The sequence below is a fragment of the Rattus rattus genome, chromosome 15 (assembly GCF_011064425.1).
Source record: "Rattus rattus isolate New Zealand chromosome 15, Rrattus_CSIRO_v1, whole genome shotgun sequence".
In the NCBI taxonomy this organism is placed as follows: domain Eukaryota; kingdom Metazoa; phylum Chordata; class Mammalia; order Rodentia; family Muridae; genus Rattus; species Rattus rattus.
The window spans coordinates 67,367,003-67,379,419 of record NC_046168.1 but is presented as its reverse complement, the minus strand read 5'-3'; the positions used below and the strand labels follow the sequence as shown (position 1 = coordinate 67,379,419).

The 12,417-nt window shown below is 41.9% G+C and overlaps 1 protein-coding gene across 1 annotated transcript in view; it reads left to right on the top strand.

The window, feature by feature from the left end:
• Nucleotides 1-12,417, top strand: part of Wdr7 (WD repeat domain 7) — a 271,935-nt gene that overhangs the window by 202,430 nt on the left and 57,088 nt on the right. The window contains exons 23-25 of the mRNA XM_032885554.1: nucleotides 6,187-6,304; nucleotides 8,281-8,430; nucleotides 8,903-8,985. Coding sequence (XP_032741445.1) covers nucleotides 6,187-6,304; nucleotides 8,281-8,430; nucleotides 8,903-8,985 — 351 coding nt within the window. The remainder of the gene's footprint in view (nucleotides 1-6,186; nucleotides 6,305-8,280; nucleotides 8,431-8,902; nucleotides 8,986-12,417) is intronic.

Sequence of the window (12,417 nt, the reverse complement as noted above, 5' to 3'; positions counted from 1 at the left end):
AATGTTAGCATCCTTTGTCTTGATAGCGACTGTTTTCAAAGCCTTGTTAGTGATGGCTAAGATTGTAGGCTGTTTGCAAAACTATTAATGTTTTCCCCTGAATATATCCAAACAACGTTCCTTAATTTGACAGAAGTTGGCATCTAGAAGTTTTAGATGGTAACATTTTACCACAATGTTCTTTCTGTAAATTTTAAAATGATTTTCCTGAAGTGGAATAATCTTGGAATTGGATTTATAAACAATCATGAGAAGAGTGAGCTCAGCCCAAGGGGACTGACTGTTTCTGTTCATGTTATTTATCTACGGTGTCGCTCAACCCTGGGGTTTATGATTGGAAAGGTGGAGGAACATCAGGAGAAATGCTAAGTAAGACAGTCTGTGCTCTCCAACTTCCTTAGAGTAAAGACTAAAACCAAAGGCCTACTCTATTGGACTGTAAAACAAAGGGTTTACACAGCAGCCCATGGGCAGGGTCAAGAGAACAGAGTAAGGCTAAGTTTCCACACAGGTTCCAGAAACAGACGAACAGCCCTCTCCCTTTCATCAAGGTAGAATCTCACAGTAAGATTTGTAGCACACACATAAGAGAAGCCTGAACACGTACTGTGGGGTAAGGTGAGTCAGGTGCACATAAGCCAAGGCATGCTATAGCTGGGTGACTTTGTAGATCTTTGTTTAGCCTTCTGAGAACTCTCTGTACTGATTTCCTGAGGCTGTACCACACCGCACCGTCAGAGAAGAAGGTGCCTTTACACGTCTTCGCCAGCCTTTGTTGTCAGTTGCAGTTTTTCGTCTTGGCCTTCTGACTAGGGTGAGATGAAATCGCTAAGTAGCTTAGATTTCACAGAACTGGTTGTTAAGACATTGAGCATTTATAAAGATATTTCTTAGCCATTTTCATTTCTTCTTTTAAGAATCTCTGTTCAGATCCATAGCTCATTTTTAATTGGCCTTTGTCTTCTTGATTCTCTGTGTTTTGAGTTCTTTATATACTCTGGAGGATATTCCCAGCTCTGAATCTTTAGATTTGGTATACAGTCTGAAGTAGCCACAGAGGCCATAAAGTCGAAAGGGACCATCGTGAGAAACAGAAGGAAGGAGCTCTAGACAGGGTAAACAGGACAAAGGGACTATGTACATTGTGCACATGGGGCGCTCTATAGGCGCAGCTCAACCTTTCCATGCTCAATGAATTGTATAGGTATTCTCTTTTCAGTGGGGCCTTACTGTCAGCTTTTGGAGAGAGGCTTATTATCTTGGCAATTGCCTGTGCTATTTAGGGATTTTCCTATAGGACCCCCTTGACCAACAAATCAGTTAGATGTAATGAAATCCTGGGAGAGACTGGAACTGGACGCATCATTTGTTGATGAGATGCCCAGTCAGGTCTCTGTCTCCCCCATTACTTGGCAATTTTATATAGATTATAGATACTGTATTAGGTTTTCATTCTGACCCTCAAACGGTTCTTAATTTTAGCATCTCCATGTTTCTGCCCTTGTCCCTTTCTTTGCTTTCCCTATCCACTTGATTCTCCCATTCTAGCACCCCCTATCTATCCATAACTACCTATTCTATATCCCTTTCCAAAGGACATACACTATATGCCCCACCCTACTCTCTCTCCCCTATACCTGACTTCTGTGGTTGTCCAGACTGTAGCTTGGTATCACTGATTTAACAGTTACTATCTGCATACAAGCAAACACATACCATATTTGTCTTTCAGGGTTTGGGTTACCTTACCCAGGATTGTTTTTCCTCATCCTAACCTTTTTCCTGGAATTTTTGCTTAACAGTTGAATAATACTCCCTTATATAAACATGCCACATTTTCTTTATCCATTCTTCTGTTGAGAGACATCTATGTTGTTTCCAATTTCTGGCTGTTATAAATAGAGCAGCAGTGAACATGGTAGAACAGGGGTCTATGTGAAAGGATGAAGTATGTCCAGTTGGGGCTCTGTCTCCCCATCACTTGGGTATAGTCCCAAGAGAGGTGTAGATGAATCTTCAGGTAGAGTCTTATCTTTCTAAGGAACGGCCACACTGATTTTCATAGTTGATGTACACATTTGCCTTCCCACCAGCAGTGAAACGCTTGTCACCATGAGCCTCCCATCCCTTGTGTTATTGATCGAGCCTTTCAGGCAGGTGTGAGATGAATCTCAGAGGAGTTTCACTTCCCCTTTCCCTGACAGCTAAGGAAGGATGCTGGACGTTTCTCTACGTGGTCCTCGGCCATTTCAGTTTCCTCTGTTGAGAACTCTCAGTTTAGATTTACCCCAGTTTTTATTGGCTTGGAAAGATTCTCCGATGGTAATGCAGTGTCTAGTCTAGAGGACATAGCTCCAATGGTAATGCAGTGTCTAGTCTAGAGGACATAGCTTCTTCATTATACCTGGAAACTTAGCTTTTTAACAAGGTGGCTGATCCCAAGACAGTGACACCCTGGTTCCTAAGCAGTGAGTCTGACTACCTCTGTTAGTCCTGCTTCAGGCTCCTCCTCAAGTGATCACTATCACCAAACCCAAAGGGCAGTGTGAAAATGTGTTTGATTCACTTTCTTTTCCATTGCCTGTGACTTTTCTTCAGACCGTGCCTTTTACCAAACCTGGATGTTTTCTTACTGTAATAAGTTTGGTAATTCTCTCAAATCCACATGGTCTTTTGCTGATGTGAGAGAAGGCTAATGTATGGCTAGGCCTTTGCTTTGAAGTGAGTGACTGATCTCTGTCCCCTTTGCTTTCTTTCACTTTATAACTGCACGATATCAGTCATTACAGGAAGCATCTATTATGCACACACGGCAGAACTCAGACATAGTAAATGTGAGCATTATCTGCTCTTCTGGAAGCCAGGCAGCTCAGCAATCCTGCTGGGAGCTTGGGTCACAGGTATTTACTCTGACCCTGGGTTCTGGGATCCAAATCTGATCCTCATGATGGTAGAGCAAGACACTGACACCCTCTTTAACGGCCGGGTGATCTCTCCAGCCCCAAGACTTCTAATTTAGCTGAATGTGATCTTTAGAAGAATTTTATGGGTCCTAGTTCTATCTCTTATTATAATTCATCTCCTTTCAAGTATTATGGTCAACTCAACTGATAAGCATATCCTGTTCTTCATTTAAACCACTCTTGACATTGAATAAAACAAGTGAAACCCAGGTATCTCAATAGATCCCAACAAACTGCTTCTCTAAGCAGTCTAGCCACTTAACTAAAGCCATTTGGTCATGTTACCAATTCACTAATCTAGTTCACCAGTGTCACCATGCCCCTCTACTCTTTACTTTTTACAAAGATCAGTGTTCCTGAAAGACAGTAATCTCCCTTAACTACAGGGATGCATTGTAAGACTCTGAGTTGACTCACGAAGCCATGGTAATCCTAGACCTGTTACATGCAGTGTTTTTCTTTACATATGAACCTGTGATATAGCTGAACTTTTAAATTATGTGTTATAAGATATTAGAAATAACAGTTAAACTGAATAGTCATAACATAGTGCTATAAAGGCTATGTGAGCATAGGTCCCTCCACCAAATAGCAAATTGTACCGTATGTTTCCTGGTTGTTTTTCTCTGGGTGGGTGTGGTGTCTGTGTGAAGAGACAAGTAAGATGTACCATATAAGCACAGGGATGTGTTAACAGTGTTATGTGTTAACTGAGGGCTGCCAGCGTGTACACACTGCTGATATCTCCACAGTGTCCGAGCACAGGTGTCTGCTCGGACCGCATATACTCAGTGTGTACTCGGGACAGAGGCTGGCTGCATGTACTCAGTGTGTACTCGGGACAGAGGCTGGCTCACTTACCAGGCATCCGCAGCATGAGATACCAGCACACGGCTCTGAGTTTCATGCCGTTTAAAATCTATTCATTATTGCTGAAATTTCCCATTTCATACTTTTAGGAACCCTGGATAGCAAATAGGAAGGGACCATGGCGCACCAGTGCCTAGGCACCTCGTTTAACATTCTCTGAGCTGGTTTTTCATTTATGGAATTTCTTTGTTCCAAGGGGAATGTTGGGGGCAAATGCAAGCAGACATGACACAGAGAGAAAACAAACCTACCTTTCACCCCAGACTAGGCTGTGTCTAGTTCTTTTCTTCTGTATTGAGCTTTGCTAACGTGGGATGGATCCCCCAGGCAACCAATTTGTCTTTTCCCTACAGCCTGATTTTACCAAGTTGATTTAAGTTTGTTCACAATGAGTTAACACACACACACACACACACACACACACACACACCCCACCTCCTGCTTTCAGTATCCTCGTCCCCTAGTCAGATAATTTGATGAAAATTAAAATACAGGGTATCCAAACTGTTTAACTAGTTTTTGGGCTTTTAAAGAAATTCACCTAAAATATAGATATGTAATATGAATTTACCAATAATTATTAAGCAGTCCACTCTGAAGCACTGCCGCTCAGGTAGTGAATGTGGCCTTGCTGTATTTGAAGTGGTAAAGTGTAACGCAGGAGAGAGACGGGCCGGCTGCATATCCTGTTTCCTACTCTCTCCTGCTTGGGCTGGGCCAACCCAGGAGCACTAGGTCGAGCAGCCCACGCCTTCTGTTTATATTTGGTTCAGGATATAGGCTTATTCTCAAAGCTCACTTTTTAATATATTTTTAAATATCAGAGAAAGCCTCTGTGTACTCTTCTCATCTGAGTCCATACTTTGTAGCTACCCTCAGTTTGGAAAAGGCCTGGAGAAAGCTATATATTGTCAAACGTTTAACCCATGGTTCTCAATCTTTCTAATGCTGCCACCCTTTAATACAGTTTCTCATGTGTGGTGACCCCAACCATAAAGTTATTCCATTGCTACTTCATACCTTTACTTTTGCTATACATAAAAATTTTGGTACACATATAAATATCTGATATGGAGGATATTTGATATGTGACTCTGTGGAAGGGTTCAGCCTCCCACACGGATTACAACCTGGTTGAGAACCACTGCTCTTCAGCAAACAGTGCTCACTGAGTGTTAGAGCAGTGTCAGCCATCAGTTTACCTCCTAGGCGGTCAAGAATGTGACTCACCTCTATTTCAACTAAAAACTAAGACAACCATTCTTAGGTTAACTATAAAGAGACAAACTTTCTGAGAATGTTTCGTAATCCAGTTTATACATACAGGTCATAGATTTGTTTAAAATATATTCAAATGGATCTTCATATATTTAATAAGTTAAAATTATTTAGCTAGAAAAATTATAATGAATGTAATAAAATTCTTTCTTTGCATAATTAATATGTGGCTCCTTGGCTACATTTTAGCCAAAAGTCTTTGTGTGTGTGTGTGTGTGTGTGTGTGTGTGTGTGTAAATATATGTATATATGTGTGTGCATATGTGCATGTGTGTATGCATGCATGTGTGTGTATAGACACACACACAAAGTGAACTTAGTGATAAGGCTGCTGCTTTCCTATGTCAGACATGGAATGCGTTGTCTACACCGTTGTTTCAACTCCCCACGTTTCTCGCAGTCTAGGAAAGTTCACCTCAGTATGGACACCACTTCATGAAGACTGTTTGCAGACCTTCTCTCTATTAAGAAAATTAGCAGCACCAGCTCATTTTCGTTGCAATGCTGAGTGTCAGCAGTGCATGTACTTGGTGGGTTTTCTGCAAGTCCTGGTGTGGGCTAGACCAGTACTGCAGAGCTTTCAGACTGAAAACACGGCCAAGTAGCTGCTTTTGTCATTCTCGGTTCCTATCACAACTTAAGACAGGGATGAGTTCTGCTTCCTTCCTTGACAAAGCCTCGATTATAGTTTTTTAATTTGGACTTATGAATAAATTATCTTTAACTTAACCTAGGACAAAAAATTAAAACATCCAGCAGCATACCCACCCCCGCCTGTTTGAGCCCTGTGATATGTATTCACTCATAGGTCTTGATAATTTGTTAACAAGGCGTTTTGAACCTTTTGGACAGATGCACATACTGTTTTCAATCTTCATGGTTAATAATTCGATTTAGTATCCGATGCCAGAACACCCTGACTCTGAATCAGTGCGCATTGTTGTGGCTCTATTATATTCTAACTGTTTGAGTGCTCCCATTGACCTTGAGCTGACATCATAAGCTGAGTCTAATCTTTTCAGTCTATATTTCTAATGCTTCTTTTCTTTCTCCTTTTCTCCTGCTCCCTGTTTAGCATCACAATGGGGCTGCCTCTGAGCCCTGCAGCTGACTCTGCCCGATCCGCAAGACACGCCCTTTCTCTCATAGCCACCGCCAGACCACCCGCCTTCATCACCACCATAGCTAAGGAGGTGGGCAGCCTTCGTCACGTGCTCCACGTCCCTCCAGAGGACTTCCTCCATACTGTAACTCTGGGGTAGACCCGCAAAGAATCCTTGTCGTTCAAGCAAAGCAAGTTAATAAGTTAGCGCTGAAATGAATGTATCATGTGTGCACGAACACTGAATTCCGCACCTGTGGAATTGTGCTTGCGTGCTCCCGTCTGTTCTCAGAATGAACACACTTGTAATATTTGATGATAGCCTTTCCGTATGAAATACAAGAGGCCTATGTGAATTAGAAGTTATGGAAGGCATTCGTGTTTCTCAAGTGTAAGCAAATACTTGTAATCAAAACTAAACTTATTTTGCAGTGACTCTCAAACTCTATACAAAAACATAAGCCATAAATTCGGTGATTGTTTTTCCCAGTCTGTGTCACAGATAAAGGCTGGAGAGGCCATTGATTCCTGCACTTCTGGTGTTCTAATTAATTGCCCACAGCCAGCTGACAAACTAGTAAAGAACAATGAACCAAGTCTGTGCCCTTCCCTACACATCTTCGCCAGAGAAGAAGGAAAGGATAAGTCCCCAGTGCTCGCATTAGCACTGCACAGCTCAGTGTCCACAGGTTGTGGGCTCTGTCCAACTGCTTTTCCTGTAGCTACGGTAAACTTTAAAACAACAAATACCATTGAGTCTGCTCAGGTGGCCTGGAACCTGCTGGGCCCGTGTCTGCCCCAGGGCCATCCTTACAGGCATGTGGGAAACCAGCTAGAAAGGAGGCAAGGCGATCCTGTCCGGATGGAGTTCGCATGGTCGATCGGAAGCAGTGGAGTTATGAATTCTGTGTGCAGGTGTGCGCATAGGAGGCTCCCCCCACGCTTCAGTAACACACACTTAATGTTGTGTACTTGTATCAAGAGTGTGTGGCATTTGAATGAGTAGTTTTATTTAACGTAGAAATCTTTGATCCATTTTCCCCATGCGTGCAGTGTGTTCAGGTGGTCGCACTGACTGGTCAGGAGTTCACACTCACTCTCACAGGTCTGTGTGGTAATCACATCCCAGAGCATGGTCTCCATTACTTACTTAAGAATACTGCTGGAGGAAATGAGGATTCTCGTACCGAGACATTTGGTCGGAAAGCTCATTTGGAGCATTTTAATCCTCTACACTTACTTCTTTTCAAAATGAAATTGCTAGTGCTACTTTTAGTCCTGGCTTATTGGAGAAAGGCACTAAGGTACTCCACAGTGCATCCAGGACTTGTCCAAGGCTCTAAATATTCTGTCTCCTTCGAGCTGTAGAGTTTGTGCTTTATATGAGAAAAAACAACCCCAGTGAGTTTCCGTTCTTTGCTGTGCTCGTTAGCTTTGGAGGCATGTTATTTAAACTTCCCCACTAGCTTTAAAGTGCCGAGAACAGTCAGCACCACGAACGTGTCACTGTTGTTATTCACAGGCATGGTAGTCATATCAGATGCTTCCTGGGCATTTTCTAAAAGGACCTTCGCAGCAAATTACCAAGCTTTTCCAGTTTGTTCCTTTTTTAAATGCCATGCTAGTCTCTGGCCACATCTCACTAAACATACCCACTCACATCTAAAACATCAGTGATACCGTGCTAAGGGCAATGCTTGCAAACCAGCTGGGCATGGTGTTTTATGTCTGTAATCCCAATGTGAGGCAGGTAAGTTGGAGGCAGGAGAAACAGTTCAAGACATCTTTAGCTGTGCACTAAGGCCAGCTACATAGGCTTCTCTCTCAAGATGATGATGATGGTGATGATGATGCATGAGGAAGTTGTAGAATTTTGTTAAACCCTACATCCTTAGTTTTTATTATATGTGATGCTTCTTTGCGACTGAAACAGTTCCTGACCTACCCTGAGTGATTTATTTTGATAGTCCTGGTTGATTGTATTTTCATTTCTCTATAGTAAGTGAAAAGTAAAGCAGTGAGTAGAAATGCAGCAATGGCCTCTACAGCGTGGCAATTCTTTTGTAGGTGCACAGACACACGGCCCTTGCAGCAAATACCCAGTCCCAGCAGAGTATCCACACCACCACCCTGGCAAGGGCTAAAGGCGAAATCCTGAGAGTCATTGAAATTCTCATCGAAAAGATGCCTACGGATGTTGTGGATCTTCTTGTGGAGGTGAGAATGTCCTGCTTCCAGTACCCCTGTCCGTGCAGTAAACAATCAAGGGCAAAAGTAGGAGGAAGGGAAGAGCGGAGGGAACAGTGGATGGGAATGTGTCACGTAACCAAGGTTAACTCCCGTGCCTTAACTCCACTTCCTCAGAACTAAAACCGATCGCTGTAGCTACTGACCTCAAATGGAGTTGATGTGTATGAGAACACTTTCAAGGCTGTGTTGTCAACATCCATAGTAAACAAAGCCACTTGCACCATGTGCTAGGGGAGCCACCCTGCTCTGTGCATGAGCAGTCAGCTTTAGAGGAAAGTAGTTTTTAAAGTAGTTTTAAAGTAGTTTTTGTTCTATTTAAAGTAAATATGCAATCACACTGTATGGATTTATACAGACACAATGAAGCCTAATGGAACCATTTACATTTTAGAAAACGGAGCATGTGAAATTAACTTTCCGTCTGTGTCTTTTGTCAAAGGTCATGGACATCATCATGTACTGCCTGGAGGGATCTTTAGTTAAGAAGAAGGGTCTTCAGGAGTGTTTCCCAGCCATCTGCAGGTAAAGGCGCCTTCAGCAGCATGCAAAAGAGTCGATTGTCGGTAACAAGTAATTTAAAAATTTAGTGAGGCTAAATGAGAAAGCCAGGTATTAATCATTACTTGCTTACTTTCTAGAATAATCCTGACAGTTTCTGATAAGAGCACAGATAATAGAACTAGTTATTTAATCAGTTAGCATGGACATTTGGTCATGGCTCAAAAGCGAATTGTATATGTGTGTTCCCATAGTCTACTCAAGCTGTTACTTGTCTTACAAAACACTTAGAACACTGTTGACTTGGGGAAAAATACACTTCCCAGCAACAGAAATCAGGTCTTCTTTCACTTACTAGTAAATTTTATTTTGAGAATAATGTATTTACATATTGTCCTATTAATATAAGGATTTCCCCTGTAAGGTTAACAGGAAAAGAAGGCCAAAAAGCTAAAACTTTGAAAATGGCACTAAATATGTGAGCTATAACCTAGGACTGCTCTTTTATGTAATATAGACATTTATTTATACAAATACAGTGAGGATTGGCTTTGCATCAAAATGCAGTAAGTTGTGTTTATTTGGGACTTTGGGTAAATGTGCTTGGTCCGTGAGCCTGACACTCTGGGTTTGATCCCTGGGACTGACACGGTAGAGTGAGAAATGACAAGAAAGTGTCGTAGTGGGACTTATTTGACTGAGCGCTAATGGTGCTGGTAAGGCACAAGCCACTGCCGTGTGAATTCCTTGTGTGCAGAACCTGTTCACTAAAGCTGGTTTTCCAGCTTTGCCCAAAGCCTCCTCTACAGGCAGCTCCTCAGGTCTCTACGCTCTGCAGACATCCGTGACTTTTTGACCAAGTTACCCTGCAAAGAGAGTTGTGCTGAATGCTAGTAAATTTGTCTTTACTGAACACTACATATACATTTCCCCTCTGACTTGGCAAAAAGCAACCGTACTCTGTTTATTGATTTAGTAGTATTTTATTGAATACCAACCGTGTACCAAGCACTCGATATTCTCTGGGGAAGGAATGGTAGATTCGGTCTCTGTGCTCCAGGATCACAATGGCTGATGAGAAGGATATTACGTTGGCTCTCTGAGCTATGGAGTGTGCCTGGTAGACTGCCTACCAGAGACTGAATGGGCAGTTAGTATAATGCTCAGCTTGGTGTACGGACTCAGAAATTCATAAGTACAGTGCAGAGGGTAGCAGTTTCCTGTTAAAAATGCCTTCACAAACATGGCTGCCAGCTAGAGAGAGCTTTGTCCTCTAAGAGAACTAGTGACAGCTCTAAGAGCAGAGGTGAGTCTTAGGGACATGCGGCAGAGAGCTGGACAGGAGGGCTTTGTGAATGAGGGGTGCATCATCGTGAAAAGCGGGGTGAACCAGGCTGCTGTGTTTGGAGCCACAGAAGTGGACCATGAGTTTGACCAGGCTGTGTAGTGGGTGACTGGAATGAAGGCTTCACATAGATATATAGAGCCCAGCCAGGGCTTTGAACCCCCACAGAACAGTTTCACCTTTATTTAATAAGCAAGGGAGAGTTAGAAAAGTTTAAGCAAAATATTAAATGTATAATCATAGATTAGACACAAATTTTCATTGTAAACTCAGTACTTACGTGCTTTAGCAAAATCAGAAAGTATTTGGACAGAAGAGTTAAAAGTTGGATTTTAGAAATGATTTAGCTTTTCTTAAACTATGTTATTATGTAGACAGACTGATTGATTTTCCTTTTCAAGTAAGAAGCTGAATCAGCTCATTTCACCTTAAATGGGCACTTAAACTCTAATAAGAAATTGCACACTGTCTGCTGCAGAGCGCTTCATGAGCTCATCCTCAAGTGACTCCTCCAAACTGTGGTTTGTCGGGAGCCTGGGGTCAGTCACGACAGGGACAGAACGCAGAAGAGCTTCTACCATAGCCTCCAGTAAAGCTCTTAAATTAGTAACTATTCTATATCAGTATTTGGTACTCATCCCTTCACCAGTAGGAATCCCTCTCATTATTTAATTCCTATTCCTCATACCTAAAAATCTCCCCAGGAGGTTGTCTTACAGTGTTAAGTCTCCATATTAAAATAAACTAAACTAGGGCTTGGGATATTATCAAGTAAATCTATGTATGTATAACTCTAGACTCTTATCTATATTCCACTGTACAACAAGAAAAACAGTTCATTTGAAGGCTGTTTACAATAACATAAAGGATACAAGTTTAAGCAGTGTATGGTAGATTTTCCTGTAATCCAAGCACTGAGAGGTAAAAGCATGAGAATGAGGACTCCAGCCCATCCTTGGCTGCTGAATGGGTTCTGAGCCAGCCTGGGCTACATGAGACCATCTCTCAAAAAATAAAAAAAAGTAAAAACAACAAAACAAGAACCAAAATTTATTTTATTTGAATTATCAGATTTTTAAGAAAACTAAAATAATTTGTATTTTATATTTGTAGCTGGGCATGGTGGCATATCCTTCTAATCCCAGCCCTTAGGAGGCAAAGGCAGGTGAATCTCTGAGTTCAGAGCCAGCCTGGTCTAAAGGTAATTTCCAGGATAACCAGGGCTACATAGAAAAACCATGGGGGAGTGTTGGTGAGGGGGAAGATTATACTTGTAAAGAGTAAGTCTTTAAAAATATGTAAATTTTAACTATTTGCTTTCCATATTTATTAGAATATTAGCTACCACTTATTGCCATACCTACTATCCTTGCTAGTCACTGTGGTAGACTACACTGTTGATGATGATAATGATCAAGATGTCTTGTAACATGACAAACTAAAGTATAAGATGAAGAGAAATACTCTCATATTGAATTTGGACATGCCAACCCAACTGGAGAAAAGATTCCCAAGGGCAGGCAGAAGAGTTAGAGACCTACTTGTTTTCACAGTCTGATGTCCCTTAAAAATACTGAGCTAAAAGCTATAATATATATGAAAAGGACCTGGTCCAGACCCATGATGTAGGCCCTGCGTTTGCTGCTTCGGTCTCTGTGAGCTCATATGTGCCTTGATTAGTTGATTCCAGAGGGCCTTGTTCTTCTGTGTCCTCCATCCCCTCTGGCTTTTAAAATCTTTCCACTTCCTCCTTCTCAGGACTCCCTGAGCTCTGAGGGAAAGGATTTGATTCAGACCTCCATTTAGATATTCTCTCTCTCTCTCTCTCTCTCTCTCTCTCTCTCTCTCTCTCTCTCTCTCTCTCTGCATCATATCTATCTGCAGGTCTCTATATCTGTTCCTGTTTGCCTCCTGAGAAAACCTCTCCAATGATTATGCTATGAGTATAGCAGAATATGGTTAAGAATCATTTTATTAATTTTTTTTAAAGACCAGTAATGTTTGGTTTTATCCTAAGTCTCTGGGCTATCTAGTCTGTGGTTCATGATTCCCTAGGCAGTGTGGGTATGGACTCTGTTTCGCGGAGTGGACTTAAGTCAAATCCCAAAAAT